The sequence below is a fragment of the Hydractinia symbiolongicarpus genome, chromosome 9 (genome assembly GCF_029227915.1).
Source record: "Hydractinia symbiolongicarpus strain clone_291-10 chromosome 9, HSymV2.1, whole genome shotgun sequence".
In the NCBI taxonomy this organism is placed as follows: Eukaryota; Metazoa; Cnidaria; class Hydrozoa; order Anthoathecata; family Hydractiniidae; genus Hydractinia; species Hydractinia symbiolongicarpus.
Window position 1 is genome coordinate 5,254,531 of NC_079883.1, and position 17,169 is coordinate 5,271,699.

The 17,169-nt window shown below is 33.4% G+C and overlaps 1 protein-coding gene across 1 annotated transcript in view; it reads right to left on the reverse strand.

The window, feature by feature from the left end:
- Window positions 1-2,965: 2,965 nt before the first annotated feature.
- The window catches only part of LOC130656327 (uncharacterized), a 32,892-nt gene continuing 18,688 nt past the window's right edge, over window positions 2,966-17,169 (reverse strand). The window contains exons 19-32 of the mRNA XM_057459157.1: window positions 16,695-17,168; window positions 15,946-16,137; window positions 13,850-15,553; window positions 12,650-12,808; window positions 11,749-12,300; window positions 9,861-10,559; window positions 9,218-9,343; window positions 8,378-8,581; window positions 7,074-7,232; window positions 6,115-6,231; window positions 5,875-5,962; window positions 5,230-5,336; window positions 3,834-3,878; window positions 2,966-3,272 (exon numbers count right to left, since the gene is read on the reverse strand). Coding sequence (XP_057315140.1) covers window positions 3,241-3,272; window positions 3,834-3,878; window positions 5,230-5,336; window positions 5,875-5,962; window positions 6,115-6,231; window positions 7,074-7,232; window positions 8,378-8,581; window positions 9,218-9,343; window positions 9,861-10,559; window positions 11,749-12,300; window positions 12,650-12,808; window positions 13,850-15,553; window positions 15,946-16,137; window positions 16,695-17,168 — 4,658 coding nt within the window. The 3' untranslated portion in view covers window positions 2,966-3,240. The remainder of the gene's footprint in view (window positions 3,273-3,833; window positions 3,879-5,229; window positions 5,337-5,874; window positions 5,963-6,114; window positions 6,232-7,073; window positions 7,233-8,377; window positions 8,582-9,217; window positions 9,344-9,860; window positions 10,560-11,748; window positions 12,301-12,649; window positions 12,809-13,849; window positions 15,554-15,945; window positions 16,138-16,694; window position 17,169) is intronic.

Below are 17,169 nucleotides of genomic sequence, written 5' to 3' on the forward strand. Positions count from 1 at the left end.
AGACACCAAACCAACCTCGTTCCCAGCGCCTGTTGTCTCTTTCTTAATTTGAATGTGTTCGATTTTCTTAAATTTCTTCATAGCCTGTTAAAAAAAGCCTGGCAAGAATCAGTTTAGGAAAATCTTCCTATCTTTTTCTCTTCCTCAAAATGCCTGTGTAATTTTTTCATGCCTTGTGTAAAATTATCTTTTATCGGATTGGTCTGAAAGTACTCCATAACAAGTTTCAAGTTAATAACTTTATTTTTTACTAAAGTTATCGCACTTTGAATTTTCTTGAATTAGGTGGGGTAAATGTGCAGCCAATGATAAAATGGCTCTGACGGTTAACCAACTGGTTTTCTACATTTTTTATGGTAAACAAAACATAAGTAAAACATATAAAGGAATAAAACATGTCCACTGAACCACAACCTGATATAATTTAAAACGTATGATATATATATTTTGTAAAAAAACAAACATTTTCGACATTTTGGGACGGCAATATGTCTCTCAGCTAGTAATTTTACGTAATGTTATTTCCTACATAAAGCTGCAAATTAAACCTGGCCACTTGGAAACAAGTTGATTTTCTTTCTTTTGTTCTTATATCTTGATAGTTTGCTAGGTTTACTAGTTATTGAACTTTGCCAGCTATTGCAATATTTCGATGTAAGCAGTATCACTTTATGACGTTTTTTACTTTCATTGCTTAGTAATGCTTTTTATTAAATATTTTACTATGAAAAAACATTCTACAGCTCTTTCGCCATTTTCTAAAATACATAAAATCAGCTTTCTCCTGTTCGTCTGACTCGCCGCCTTGTCAAAATGTTTTGTATGACGCAATAATTATACGACACATCTGCGCCAATGAGGTTCCATATCGGACCAGCCTTCTCCAGGACCATGTTCGTATCGCCTTTCGATGTTAGAAAAGATGCAAGATGCCCTGGGAACGAGGTTGACAGCAAACTAAAACCAGGATTTGACACCTCGGAAAAAAATTAAAGCTCTAACAACAACAACAACAACAAAACAAAAAAACAACAAACATTAACACCGATAAGTGGGTGTTTTATTTTATCTTGACTAAATAGCGCCCAATACTGTTTCTTCCACCTCTAAATGATCTAGTACTTGTAAACTGCAAGCTATCTAACTGGTCCTGGAGACATTTTAAGAGATCGTCATTATTTAGCTAGCTGTCTTATATAGAAATTAAATAGTAAAAGTAAAAAAATCGAGATAATAAAAGTTCGAGTTAACCAGTCTTCAAGTTACTTTAGAAAATGATAGGTTACTGTTGTTTTAATCATGAAAGGAAAGCCGGTGTGGCCTGTTTTGATTGTTGGTGTTATCCGCGGTTTGAGTAAACCCGATATTTTTTAATAGAGTAAAAACAAAATTTCAAGGGACCCAAGAAAACAATTCAAGATAATAAAAGTTCGAGTTAACCTTTGAGTTACCGGGAGTTGACTGTAGAAATAATACCTCACTGTTTTTTCATATGAGGTGTGTGGCCACGGTTTATCAACCTGGCGTTCAAAGTTGAATCACTCCTCTAGTACATAAACAGCTTTATTCTACTATGCAACCTCGTCCCAAGGACATCTTGTATCTTTTCTCATCGGACGGCGATGAGATAAAAAAAGAGACAACAGGCGCTGGGAACGAGGTTGGCTACTATGCCCATTCAGAGCACACCGATGCCCATAATGTACAACGGGTGAAAATTGGAGTACTGAAATATATTCAATGTTTGAATCACTGTATGCGCGGGCTAACGACTAAGTAATATGCTGACTCAGTGTCTTTGTAATAGGAAAAGCAATTGCGTTGTTTCTTAGATTTGTAATAAAAAGAATTTTTGTAAATTTTGTTTGATCTTTGGTATTTAGTTTTTTAATATTTTAGTGCCCATGGTTGGATTTCCACCGGTCAATGTCTAGTAGATATTAAAAATTAAAGTTCTCACGCACATTGATTTACATACGTTACTCCTACGTGGACTAAATCGTCGATGAGAAACGTGCAAATCAAGAAATTCAGAAAGACAACATCCATTTTTAAGTTTCTATAGAACGATTAATATGATTTACATGTCACCACGTACATGGCAATAAAAAACTATTATTAGATGAATCTTCCCTGTTGGTTTTTAAAGTCCAGGTGTAATTTATTCAAACACATTACAATTATGAATTATTTAAAGGGTTTAACAACAAATTGAACACGAATTTTATGCTTATTTGTTCTTGATAAGAAAACATATTTTTGTATTCCTCCTCTCCTAGTGAGTAGCATAAGAAATCTCTACACTTCTTGACGTGAAAAGTTTTTATAGAAGAAAGCCAGAAGAACGATATGAATAAATAGTTTCTACGAATATTCTCTGTAAAAAAAACTCGCACACGTCTCTCCCGATGACACCCGCTTATACCAAAGCTCAAAATAAAGATAATCGCACGAATTAAAGACACTCACGACAAGAAAGTCACACATGTGAAAAAAATAATATAAATTGAAGAAAAATGAAAGCGGCAAAGTAAACGGACCAAAACGGGTTAAAATGGGATGTGTATGTCATAGATACCGTATACAACCGGATGATATTATCGTAAAACCGCCGGTACACTTTTACTCTGAGAATGCAGTGAGAACAAAAGTAACGTTAATAACAAGAGAACACTTACGTATATTGAACGACTTGCGAGAATTACCGTGCGATTCCTATCAAGAATATACACCGAATGAGCAGAAATTAAAAGAAATTAGATATTCCAAATTTGCTGATTTGCTGGAAAATCCACACTTAGATTTTAAACCATTTGAACAAACAATGGGTATTTTAGCTGGAGAAACAAAACACCGCCGCGTAAGTGCAGCGATTTAGCCAAAAAATACGCGAAAAAAGGCTAAAGAGTAGGACGTGACTAAATACCACACGGCACGAAGAAAAGTGGACGAGAAAAGACAAGTATTTATGTATAAAATATAATTTCGTTACATATCAACATAATGGATTAAAAAACCAAGTATAAAACAAACAATGGACGACCTTGCTGGTAGCTGTCCTTTTTGTTTCATTAAAACAGTATTGTAAAGTAGAACTGGCTCTTCACGACCAATTAAAACTCTACGAGTGGGTACACGCAAAACAATTTACATAAAAACGCAACTTTTCAATACTGAACTTTACACTCGCCTTCTCCCCCACGCTGGCTTGCTCTACAGCAGGCGAGTGAATATCTAGCGTCATTGTTGCTTACATTCGTTTTCATCTTGACCTAAAAAAGAAATTTTCAGATTCTTTAGACAAATATTTTTACTTTTACAAACTTTACAAAATTTATTGTTTGAAGCACACATTTTTTATGAGCACTACGAACGATATTAGTTTTATATGCTATGTTGAAAAAATTAAAAGAAAAAATAGAAAAAAGAAGTCCCAATAAAGTTTTGATAGCTACTTCCATACGTCTTCTAGCACTATTAGCTTTTAGGTCATGCACACAGATAAACAAATAAACGTTTAATAAATAAATTTTCCAATACACGCTTTTTCATTCATAAGAATATGCTTTATAAAAATATCAGGCTGAGATTTCTGGTTAAAAACAATAGGTCTTTTGTTTAAAACAATAATTCTATTGTTTAAAACAATAGGTCTATTCTTTAAAACAATAATTCTATTGTTTAAAACAATAGGTGTATTGTTTAAAACAATAGAGAAATAAGAATAATTACAAGCCTAGTTAGAATTTTGGTATTCTCATAAAAAAGGTGTATTTGCTTCCTGGTCATTCACACAAACAAACAATTGTCAAATAAAAAACTAAATTTCCTACTTTTTGAAGGCTCCAAATTAACTTTGTACTTTGTACTGCTGCTACCTAGATGTGAAAAAAAGTATGAGATAAAGTTAATCTTAAACTAATCCCCAGCTCTTTCTTTTCCTTTATAATTTCACTTTACTTTAGGATAAGCAAAATGAGGGCCTGTTTTGTAAAAACGGATGGGGTTGCTCTATATTCCGGAGTAAATTATACCTTCTTAGATTACTTGCTTGAAGTAAGACAGATCATTTAAACAAACAGAAAGTAACATGGACATACAAAAAACAAGAACCTAGTAGCATAATCAAAAACAAAAACATAATGTAACATATGCAAAAAAGTCCATTCCTTATAAATACATGCCTTAAAGAAAGAAAATAGACTCGTTGGTAGAGGACTAATGTTGTTTTATAGTTTTAACGTTATTTTTTTTTCGTTAGCTGACAAGGTTACATGATTATGTACACTAAGTTACTGATAGTCCCTCCTTAAGCAATTTGTTGTAACTATTTAACATCGCTTGTTGGTAAATTACATATATTTTTTTAGAAACAAAAAAATGCTTTCTGATGTCTTTCAGTTTAAATCAATAGTGTTTGAGTTATATCTGCATATCAGTTACAGAATAAAGATAATAGCTTGAAATTAAAATAAGAAGAATGGGCTTCCTAAAAATAAGGACAAAAGCAAAGATTCAAAACAAAATCATCCAGCAAGGGACTGAACTCTAGACCTGGTAGTTAAGTTGCTAAAAAGAAAATAAAAACATTTCAGGATGATTAAAACCCTGCCAAAAACATCCCAGTGTTCACCCACAATGACTTATTTTCGCAGGCGACTACGCTGGGCGGAATCTTTTAAAATCTCCTGACGGAAGATATAGAAAAAGACCGGCCAGAGTGTTGACGACACCCATTAATATGTTCAATAAAGTTGCTTAACATTTTAGTACAGTTGCTTACATATATAAAACACACGTATATCTGATTCTCTATTATAGTTGAGGTGCATTAGTTACAACGTAAAAAAAGTTAGCTAGCCAACTGGGGTAGTTTTCTCACAGTAAAAAGTTTTTATTTTTGGTAGCTTCCACACACCATGATCACGTACAAAAGCCGTGAAGAAATGGCTTATTGAGAGGAGATATATCCTAATTAATGAGGCTCTCCTTCAAGGTTAAATTCAAATAATCACTGTCATTGCATAATACGGTAAAATACAAAATCACGGAGCATAATCACATTCATATCTACGATCCCGAACAGCAGACGGATGATAAGAACAGTTAACGGGTTTATCGGTAATATGCGATATCCTCTAAGTGCTCGTATATTCTGATCTTAGCATCAAGTTAGTTGGACGTGTTGGCTAATCTCCTCGTGTAGTGAATAAATAAACAAAATTCTACCTTCATGAGGACTTTCACTTTTTCTTTTTCGTTCGCCAATCTCTTTCTTTAAAATGTCTGCTGTCATTATCTCCGTCCGTGAGTTTTCCTTCATCGAACTTAATATACTGAAATGCAAAATAGTATATGTAATAATTAAAATATGGATCCAAAAATCTCTAAAACGAACAAATTAATTTTAGGCATATTGGCAATATATAACAAATTCTCGGAAATTTACTTTCGCGGATAAACTTGAAGTATAATTCATATCATACCGGAAATCCGGCTTTTAACATGGTTAGCACAGGCATAAAAAACACAAATCAGGTCATTGTCGTGACTACTAAACAGCAGGATTATTTAGGTGCATGTTCTCAAACTACATGCGTCCTAATATTTTGCATTGGAAATACCTGTACTTGCTTGGACACCACTCTCTCTCCCTCCCCCCTTGTGCTCCCCATTAATCAATTTCTCCCAGAACCCTTTTTTACGCGACTCTTGTTGTTAACAAAACTTGATTTTGTTTACTTTAATATGTCCAACAGTATCCTGACCGGGGAAACAGGACTTAACAAGACCCAGATTCCAGGATGAAAAACTAAAATTGGACGCACATGTTAAAAACGACAGTTCTTAAAAAAATAGAAATAACAACAATACCTTCCCTCCACATCAGAGATTTTACTTTTTAAAAAATCAATTTCTTTCTCGTGAGAGTGTGCCAACTCTTTGTAATGTTTGTATCGCTCTAAAAAAAGATTGCCAGTTGAAGTATCTTTCACTATTCGCTGTTACACCAATCAGTAGATAGTGCAAGGAAACTACTGCGCGTTGAATACATGACAAAAAAAACCCCCAAAAATAAAGTCCATTAAAAAAAGAGCTTTGAGTAATTCATACCGAATGCTTTAGTTAGACCGTCCGTAACTCTGTTCATTTCAACATCTCTTTTTTTGATTTCACACTGGAATTCGTTTTGTTTCGTTGTTAGTGTCGTCTCTGCAGCTGTCATTCTATCTAAAGGTTTGAGAAAAAATAGATACAAGAACAGTAAACATACTCAAAGCTCAATCAAAAATATGCTTATTAGAAACATATTCTTTCACTAGGTAATGACACTGTGATGTAACAAGTACAAGGAAAAATATTGCCTTGAGGGAATTCAATTTGCGAAAAAACTATTTCTGATTTTTTTTCCTTTTACAAAAATATTAAGAAACCTCACGAAACAAGAGCATGTTTATCTACGACGGAAAATATTTTATTTTCAATGCAAATTTGGGTATGTTAAAAAAGTTGCCTTTTCTTTTTTCAACTCAACTCGAAAATATTTATTGTCAGGTTGTGGATAAAATGTCAGACCGTTTCATGAGGTAAAAATATCACATGAAAATACTACTAATAAAAGCACGCAGAAAGAGCGACGAAGATATTTTCTCTCCGAGTTTTATATGTTAACGGTTTTTTTGTCAGTTTTGCATTTTTTGCAGTTTCTAAGACAGCCATATTTCTTTTGATATTTTCACGTTATCGATTTCGTTTAACTTTTCTTAATCAATTTTGGGTGTGTTTTCCATATGAGGAGCTTTTATAAAAAGTTATGGATAACGTCGTTGCAGATAGTCCCTGTTCTTGTTTCGTAAATCCACTATTACACCTTGTAAAATAATTCCAGCAAAAATGCACAACACCAATAAATTTGACAGAAAAATTATAAATTATCTATCTATAGATTAACAAGCATTTTTATAAAATAAATTTCCAATAATTAAAAATAAAATCTTGAACTTATAAGGCAAACAACTCCCCAATGTGTAACAGGTTTTCTTGTATCACTGACATTAAAAACAAAAACTTACTGAAAGCCGTTTTGAGTCCGTTAGTTATTCTTTCGATTTCTGCTTCTTGTTTTGTTACTTTTTGTTTTAACATTTGCACTTCAGTTTCTTTGTTGGCAAAGTCTTTATTGTACTGTGGGTTACTCTCCTTCAAGGCTTTCTCCAGTTGTGGTATGCGTTCTGTTGAAATAAATCAGCTACACATTATCACAACATACGAAAAAGCTTTACCAGGGTGGCCATTTATATTTAAATTAAAATTCCAGGGGACGGTTTATTCTTAAGGCTGATTTTTAACCCTTTTTTCTTTTAAAAAAAGATTCCACGTTCCAAGCATGACAAAAAATAAATCCAATACTAAAACACGACACTTATTAAAATTTATATTAGAAAGATGACAGCCATGTCATCATACTCAACGCTATCTAGTACACCTAGTTCATTTAACACCAAGAACAATAACAAACCATTAGAACGGTCCAGTGACGGACATACACGCTATTATTCCATATTATTACCAAATATTAACAAATTCATTGTATGACAAATTAATTTTGCAAACATTGTAAGTAAACAAACCATATCTGTATTACTTCTCTAAAAATTGGCTCATAACTAATCTCGTTTTTATGTAATTTCGTATTTTGGTATATATATTCCGCGGAACAAAAATGGATATGGTAATAGGTCTATTCCTGCAAATGCGTAGCAGGGTTTGCCCCTGAGCCCGGGAAACTTGAATAGTCTGAAATTAAAAAGGGTTCTTGGAAAAGCTTAAAAAACCATCTGAAAAGGATCTAGCAATGTATAAATAAGTCATTTAATTTAATGGTTTCTTAATTCCCTAATTTGGCCCGTCCTTTTGACTTTAATGCAAAAAAATACCAAAAAATGTCTAATGGATGTTATACGAAGGTATAGGGGAAACAATATTGTCGATCCACCTTTTACGAAGGTACAAAAGAAATGATATTGTCGATACACCTTTTACGAAGGTACAAAAGGAATGATATTTTCGATACACACTTTATCTATGTATGGAACATTAGATATAACTCAATCAATAGTGCCTTTCAAAAACATTGACCGGATAGCTTTCCTGTTCGTTACTAAATCTTTTCGTCATCATTTCGAATTGCATGCCATCATAATCAAAAGCCTAATTTAAATGGGTTAGGTGCATTACAAAGTAGCAGGCACGAAATTAACAGGTTATTAGTTTAACAGATTCGCTTTGTACTGAGTTGTCAGCATAAGAACAGAGGAAGAGTTAACGAGATTGTGGACCACGATGCTCTTATAAAACGTGTGTATAGGTGACCTACTTGCTGCATTGTTCAAATTCTGTTGTAGCAAGTTGTTTTCTTTTATTTTTCTCGTATACTGTTCCTGTAATAGTTCGTTCTCTTTTTCCAGTTTAAACTTGGCACCCTCGAGGGCGGAAACCATTTCTTCCCATTCTTGAAGATCGGCCTGGCCGCTTGGGCGTCGTATGTTCTTGATTGACGATTTCAATCTCTTTATTTCAGCTAAAAAACATTCAAAATTAGACATAATGCGTGGAATGAAAGTAAGTGAACAAAAACAAGTGCAAATACGAAAATTAGGTTCAATAAAGAACCAGCCCATATACGCTTTAGTTTTTCGCATTGCTACTAAAATTGAATCGAATTATTTATTTATATTCCTTTAAAGTTGCTTGGACAAAGTGGCATCTGAAGATTAATCTCCGAGTGAATGCCATAGCTAATGTAAACACACAGTACTAATACGATTAAATCTGTTAGACTAGTTTTTACTTATTTTTGTATTTTAATTTATTTATTTATCTCTATTTTAAATACTCGCTGTTTGTCTGTGAGCCAAATCTGTGACTAGCGATGGGTAAATATCTGCGTTTTTTTCATACAGATAAATTCTTGTGGATTTTTCCAAGGACTTACAGCTAGTTTGTTATACTATCTTTAAACTTGTCAAGTAAAATGATTTTCAAAAAAAAACAAACTAGAACTTTAATTTTCTAAAAGCGTCCAGAGGTAAAAAGTCAAAACCTAGCGCTCATTCTTTATAATGTGTAAAATTATGCAAAATTGAAAAGCACAAAAAGACGTACAATGCACATGTCAGTAACAAACTCAAAAACAAAACTGTTCTTAAAGTAATACCAGCATAGCAGTCATTTTTCGCCTTCAATTTAGTGATTTCTTCATCTTGTTCAGATACTCTGTCCGCATAAACACCGATGTCTTCCTTTCGAAGCTGAAGTCTGTACTCAAGACGTTTCAGTTTCTCTAAAAATAAAAATAAATCGGTTAAGCAAGGTGTCCACTCCAAAGTTGACCATAATTTCTTTGACATTCCTTACTTTTTTTACTAAAAACTCTTTCCCCCTATATTTTCCTGTAGCGATTCGTAATGAACTAGCTGGCTGTTCAAGGAAGAGAATGAAATGTAATATACATGAAGAAAAAAGAGAAACAAAAGATGAAAAAAAGACAAGCTGAAGAAAAAAAGGACATTAAAAAATATATTAAAATGAAAGCATATGCATTACAGGGACTCAGTGGATAGTTTAAATTCCTGACCTGTTCCTGACTTTTCATAAAAAGGCCAAATTTTCCTGACCTTTTTCTGACATTTCGCCAACATTTTTAAAATACCTGGCAAAGTGGGCTGTTAAGAATGATGGATTTGAATTTATAATTTGTATTTAGAATAGCCAGTCAAATGGGAAGGGATTTAGATTTTCACGAACATCGAAATGAAACAAAACAACAAAAAACACAAATGTATATGTCAATAATTGACCTAATAGATGTTCCGGTGATTTGTTGGTTTCAGTTGTGACAGATAGTACTGCATCTCCATCACTTTCTTGCATTCTTTTTACTTCGTCTTTGGACTTTCTCAACGACTCTTCCAGCTCGCTTTTTTCCTTGGTAAGTTCGTCCACTGCACGTTCTATTTGTTGTTTTTCTTTCTCTACGTCAGACAACGACATTAACTTTTCGTTCAATTCTTTCACTTCGTCCTTTAAGCGCGCTATTTCTTCACCATACCTCACCTGTTCTTCTTCATTATCATTTCGGTCGTCCTTTATATTTTGTTTCAACTCATCTAATTTCCGTAACAGAACACCTCTTTCTTCCTCTATCGTGGCGTTTTCAGCTTGTAGTTTTTTTAAGGAGGACATCAACTCAAAGGAGTGCGCCTCAGTTTGCTCGCTTCTTCTCTCGTAAGCTTTTTTGGCCAGATTTTTTTCTTCGTCACAACTCTTCTTCTCCTCTTCTAACTGCTGTTGAAGTTGCTCAATTTCACATTTCATATTGTCAACCGTATTAACCAAACCATTTATCTCGTTCTGCTTAGCAAAGACTTCTTCAGACTGCTTCTTCAATTCTTCGCAAGATGTTGTGTATTTCGTTTCGTACTCTTCAATTTCTTCCACTTTTTTTGCAAGCAACGCTTCCATGCTTTGCAAGTTTTCTTCTGCGCTAGACTTAAGGTCTACAGTTAGACAGAAAAATATAAAAATTATTAGCTACATTAATCCCCGAAAGTTTTCAAAATTTCGAATAAAATACAAAATACATTCTCTATAAATTTAACGAGTTAACAGTTTGTTGTAACATTAAAGAGGCCGCAGGCATAAATTGCTTGTGGCCTCCTTGACTAGGCATAACTTTTGCTCGCCATGTAATTGAGTGCTGAAAATTTGTGACTTGTACTAACCTTTATTGGGGCTTAAAATGAAAAAAATTTATTCCGAAAAATTCTATACTTTGCGGGGGGTATTGCATTTTTGAACAGGGTTAATGTTTTGTAAATTGCCAACATGCATGAAGTGCTGTAAGATGTTGTATTGGTTATATAATTTTTTATTACACGTATATTCGTGACCAGGTGGTTACTAAGGTGTTGCTAAGGAGATATATGGGTCTAAGGTATAAAATACAGACCTAGATTAACTAACATAAACATCAGCATTTTCTGAAAAACAGATTCAAATTTTTTTGCACAAACATGACGTCATCATTTATCCTAATGTTGTCATTAAAGTTGTTTTTTTTTATATATGAAATCAATTGTTTTCTATTGAGTGAATAAGTCTACTAAAAATTAAGGACGTATCGTTAGCAATGCTTGAGAAATTCAAATAGATTGCAAAATTGGGAAAATGACCCATTTCAGGCAAGCGTGACGTCATTTGTGATTCCAATGACGTCATCACATTAATCTGTTCGTATAAGACGTACAAGTTTTATCACTTAAGCATAAGTATTTCTGGATTTATGACAAAGCTGTTAGCAATTTCGCACAATTAATTGAATACAATACATTTTCACGGTGGAGACTAACTTAAAGATTTACTTTAAAAACCCTTAAAGGGAACCCAAGGTATAAAATGATGTTGGGCTTATATTATAGAGCTTAAAAAGTTGGTTTTCTAAATTTTTTGAAAAGCGCTTTTTTTATTCTTAAGATATTCACATTTAAGGAATTTCAGATTTAATTATGTTGCATAAATTATGATGTCATATTTAAGTAAGAGCAAATTCTGAAATTTTCTGTCATCAGTAATTTTAGACCTGTTAAGGGATGTTCATTCAAACTTTATCAATGCATAGATTTTATAAAGGTGAATTGATAAACATAATTTTTTTGCCAAAATGACACTCGCTAAGTAAATACTCACGCTTATGTTCATCACAGATAGTACGAAACTCTTTGTTCTTCTTCTCCAACTGAACAATAACCTCACATTTCTCTGCCAGTTCCTTTTCACCATCGCGAAACTGTTGTTGCAGATTTAACAACTCTAACTCAACTTCCGATAACTTCGCACTCTTTGTTTCCAATTGTTCTTTGTAAGCTCGAGTAACATCTTCATGTTTCAACAATGAATCGTTCTCTCTTTGCAGATTAGCAAGTTCGTCTTGTAGCGTACCGACTTCAGACTTTAAGTCAATTCGTGATTGTTCCAATTGTTGCATTTGTGAAACTTGTTGGGTTTTTTCATCTAATAGTTCTTGACACCTAGATTCATTGTATTCCTTCTTTGTTTGAAGATTTTCAGCAAGTGTCTTTAACTTTTCATTATCTGACAGCAGAGCATCAATCTGTTGTTGCAATTCGTCGTGCTTGTTGCTCAACTCCAAATAAGCCTCGCATTTTTTTTCAAAAGCGCTCTGTAGGACTTGCCCTTCTTCTCCTTGTGATTCAATCACGTCTTTTAATGTCTCGATATCTAAAATAATATACAAAACTGGCAAAAATTTTCTGGGACCTTTTTTGGTAAATTATCATATAAAAACTTTCAACCAAATATAACCAAAAAAATATAAAATGAATATAAAACAGCTGATTTTACTATTTTCTTTATTCCTAAAAACTTGTTAAGTCAAGTATGGAATTGTCACACTGTTCAATAAAAAATGCCCTTTTTATTAATATTACAGCTGCCTATAATCACAATGAAGCCAAAGCCAACATAGCTTACATGTTCCTAAAAATTAAAAAAAAATTACTTGCTCTGGTTTAAAAACATATCCGGGAGCAAATATCCCGTAATAGGTTGATCCGGACAAGGTACTTACCTGATTCCAAACTCTTTTTCTCACTCACGTAAGTCTCCAAAGAAATTTGTAGTTCTGCTAACTGCTTTTCCTTACTTTCTCCATTCTCAGCTTGCTTTTGCAATGAAGCTATTTGCAGATTTAGTGAGGCAATCTGATCAGTCAGTTGTTGCTTCTCACCTGAAGAACACACACAATGAAGGTGTATTACACACAAGCAACAGATAGACATGGTCTGTTATAGGATGGTAATAACAAATACGCAGTGAGTTAAATACTTAACACATTGACCTCAAAAATAAATGATGGTAGAAAATGTGAATTTTTAGTGCTTTTTTCCTAAAATACCATCTTTAACTCCAGAAGGTACTATTACTTAGATGATACTAGTGAATAAAATTTATTATTCAAGGTTAGTTGGTGATGGTGTATTCCAGATGTTGACTGTTAAAGGAGAATCATTATTTGTTTGTATTTACAACACAATGAATTGGCTACAACACCATGAATTGGTTTAATACTATGTCTTTTTAAAGGTTGAAGACAAATAGTCACTTGGGAAGATAATGTACAGGTTAACTTATACTGTATATATGTCTCACATTATGCATTATTGTTTCGATAACAATCGTTTATTATTTTCAGGTATTTTTCTTTTAGGTACACGTAATGATGCATGTTGCATCGCATGCAGGTAAAGAAAAATTCCTGGGGAAAAAAAATGTTGAAATAATAATGTTGTCGATTATTTTATTTTGTCACATTTAACAAATTGTTGCAGCAGCATCATCCAGGTTCATTTTTTTGTATCCAGAATTCTTGATTTTTTTATTTCCTACACGACAACATCCTCAGGCAAATGAAGAGGCCACTACTTATGCCCGAAACATTCTATCATCTTACTTGACCTCTATGCTGCACAATCACCTTATTAAAAAATGAGGGAAAATTGGTCACTTGCAATAAATTGGGTTTCATTTTCACTGATCAAATTTGTGAATTAGTCATTTTTTACTGACTAAAATTTCCACCCTGTTTTATCACTTATTTTAACTATTCAAATCCAATCTAAACAATACCAAACATCGCGAGTTTACTTAAAACCTACTCTGAAATAACGGAAACTACCACAACAAATTTCCTGAATATACCCTTGTACAAAAAGGTTTTGTGAACTAGACAGTTTTTGTTACAGTATAATAATAAGAAAAAAAAACTTACCATCAAAGTCTTTATTGCAACTACTAAATTCATGTAAACGTTTTTTTAATTCCATAATCTCCTCCTTGAACCCATCTATCTCTTCAGTCATCTTCAGCTTCTCCTCCGACAAACTTTCCAACAACTCTTCAATGGACGACTTTTCAATAATTAATAATTCCACCTCGTTTTCATGTTTTGTAATTAACTCTTTCAGAGTGGAGATCTCCCCCATATGCGTATTTATCTGCTGTATGTACTCATTTGTCTCCTGCCGCAGTTCTTTATTTGTTTGCTGGAGTTGAACTATTTCCTCTTGAAGCTTGGTAACAGTAAGCTCGAACTCGTTACTCGTTTGGGCATTCTCAAGCTCTTCTTTCAGCTCAGCAATCACAACATTTTGACTCTCAAGCTCTTCCTTCACCTTATGTGCTTCAGTAACAACTTCATTGAGTTCAAGATGTTCTTGTTGATATTTTGCGTTTTCCTCTTTCATTTCTCTAATTCTTTGTTGAATTTGTGAAATTTTGTCTTCTCTTGTTTGTAAATCGGAGATGTCATTCTGAAACTCATTCATCAAGATTTCTTCCAGCTGTCGAGCTTCATGAATAGCAACTTGCATTTCCTTGTTTTCCTCTTCCTTATGTTCAGATTCAAATGTTTCTTCAACCTTTAACTCTACATTTGCAGACACCCTTTCATCTGTTGGAGAAGTTTCACTGTTCTCGTTTTTAAAATGTTTTCGTTCATTACTAACATCATTCATTTCCTGTAATTTAATACTTAGATGGGCAATCTCGCTTTGTAGTTGCACCACAAGGTTTTCATGCGTTGTAAGTTTTTCACTCAAACAAAAATGCTCATCAACACGACAAGCAGGCATTGTTTCAAGATGTTGAAGTTTTTCTTCTAATGCTGACTGTTCTATCAGCACATTTTCATATTTAGCTTTGTATTCTTCGAGTTCTGCTTGAAATTCTTTATCATGGCGCTCTATTTCTTTATGCTGCTCAGAATCTTCTGTTGTGGCAAGCTTTTCAGTAAGCTCCTGCAATTGCAATTCCAGTGAAGCATATGACTCATCCCTTTTTAAAAGGCTATCTTTTATTTCAATAAGATTATTTTCCTTCACAGTTAGAGCAGACGTGAGTTCGTCAATTCTACCAGACAACTGGTCTCGATCGCTACCTTGCTCCACACTATTTCGCAACTCTTCCTCCTTTTGTTCAAGAAGTGTTTGGAATTCTTTTATCTTTGACTCGCATTCACCTAAATTAGTAGTTTGTTTTGTTAGCTCATATTCAAGCTCCTTGTTTTCATTTTCATATTTCAAAATTGTCGATTCGTTTTCCTTTATTTTAGTTTCATAGTCGCCTAATATATTAATTTTTTCTTCTAAAGTCAATTTTAATTTCTCCACTTCCACCTTCAAAGCATTCTTATCTGCTTCGTTATTTATTATCAAATTATTGCTTTCCTCAATTCTCACTTGCAGTTCAAATTTTTCACTTTCATGAGAGGCCATCTTTTCCTGTATATCACGAATTCTCGTTTCCATTTCGAGTTTTTCAGTTTGAGATTTGTCCACTATGTCTTTCAGTGAAGAAATGTCATCTGCACCAACCATGTCATAAAGTTCTTTCATTTTTACACTGTAGTTTTCTTCAAGTGACTCGTATTTTGTGTCAATCTCTTTTTTATCTTTTCTCATAATTTCCAGTTGTTCTAAATAAATAAAAGGCTATAAAGAAAATGAATTGTGGTTAAGGTGTCTATAAGTAAATTGTTTTTATTTCCTACAGAAACTGATCATCTAGTGTATTTACCCGTTTCAAAATTACTGACATCCTGAAAACTTGACTTTAAATTTAGAAGACATTCCTACTTAGGTTGTATGAACACCCTATCTAATAAATGTTTTGTAAATTAAAGTTCATGCAAATTGAATTATTATTGAAATTCATGCTTTCATCACTCAACTAGACAACCGCCTAAGATATCAATCCTATTCTCATGCTTAACACTAACCAGAAAGAAAGGTTCACACTTTTATAGTCTCTGAAAATAGAAAAGAAAGCATGAAAGTCATATTTTTAATTTTAATGCTTTATACAAACCTTTTAGGTCGTCTATCGTTTTCTGGAAATCTTTACTAATCTCACTGCTTGCTTGTTCAGTCAGTTCATTCAATTTACTTCGTAACTGCAATATCTCTGTATCCATACTTTCTTTATCTGTTAGTTCCTGTTTCAAACAATTATTTTCTTCTTTTAATGATGACATTTGCTCTTGATGAACCTCTTTGTCAGCTACAATACCAAATAAAGACAAATTTGCAACGATTCTGATTATGGGACTTAAGTTTCATAAGGGGCTTTGTTGGTCTAATTAAAATATTTTTCAATAACGTAAAAAACCTTAATAAAGACAGTCAACAATATCTCTCTTTGCACGCCAATTATTCTACAATTAGTCAATAAGCCAGTGCAAAAATTCATTTTGGTCCCAGGTGTTCCCTAGTTACCCACACAAGAGATGATGGCAGTTATTTCTACTCGTTTCCAAGTTATTTGGCCTCAAACTTGTAAGTGCACTGCAATGGCTTCCCTATTCTTATTTAATGAATTGATGTCAGTCTAAATGCATTGACGTCGTGCCGTAACGTCTAGGCAATTAACATCAAAGTAAAATGAACACATCTACTTTTCATGTTATAGTCTTTGTATCATTATAAAGATGTATCACTGGTTTCACTCATGGTTTTCTCAGAAGAAAAATTAACACAATCTTTCAAGCCTGGTTGTGTAAGTCTTGTTTTAGATAAAAGCATGTTGTTAAATTTCATAAATAGTAACGAAAACTACACCTTCTCTTGCTGACTTTAGCTCTTCATTTTCCAGTTGACACTTCTTGTTGTCTTCTTCAAGCTCCAATGATTTAGCTAGGACTTCTTCTTTTAACTGCTCCAAATATTCCAATGATACCATTTTGGTTTGTTCTTCACTCAATGCATTGTATTTTTCACTTAAATCAGCGAGTTTTTCCTTTGTGTCTTTCAGTTGAGTTGATAATTCGTTTGCTTCTTTTTCTACAGTGGCTTTTTCAGATACCAGATTCTTATTAACATTGCTAAGGTCAGTGTTTTCAGCACACTTCTGCTCTAACGTTAACTCCATTGCACTCTGCCACTCCATTGCATCTGAGTTCTGAAGTTGAGAACGCAGCCTGTCACATTCAGATTGAAGATCTCTCATTTTGTTTTTAAAAGCTTCACTTTCCATTTCAGCTTGCACCAAGGATGATTTAAGTTTTTTGTATTCTTCAGGAGTGCAAGTGTTAGC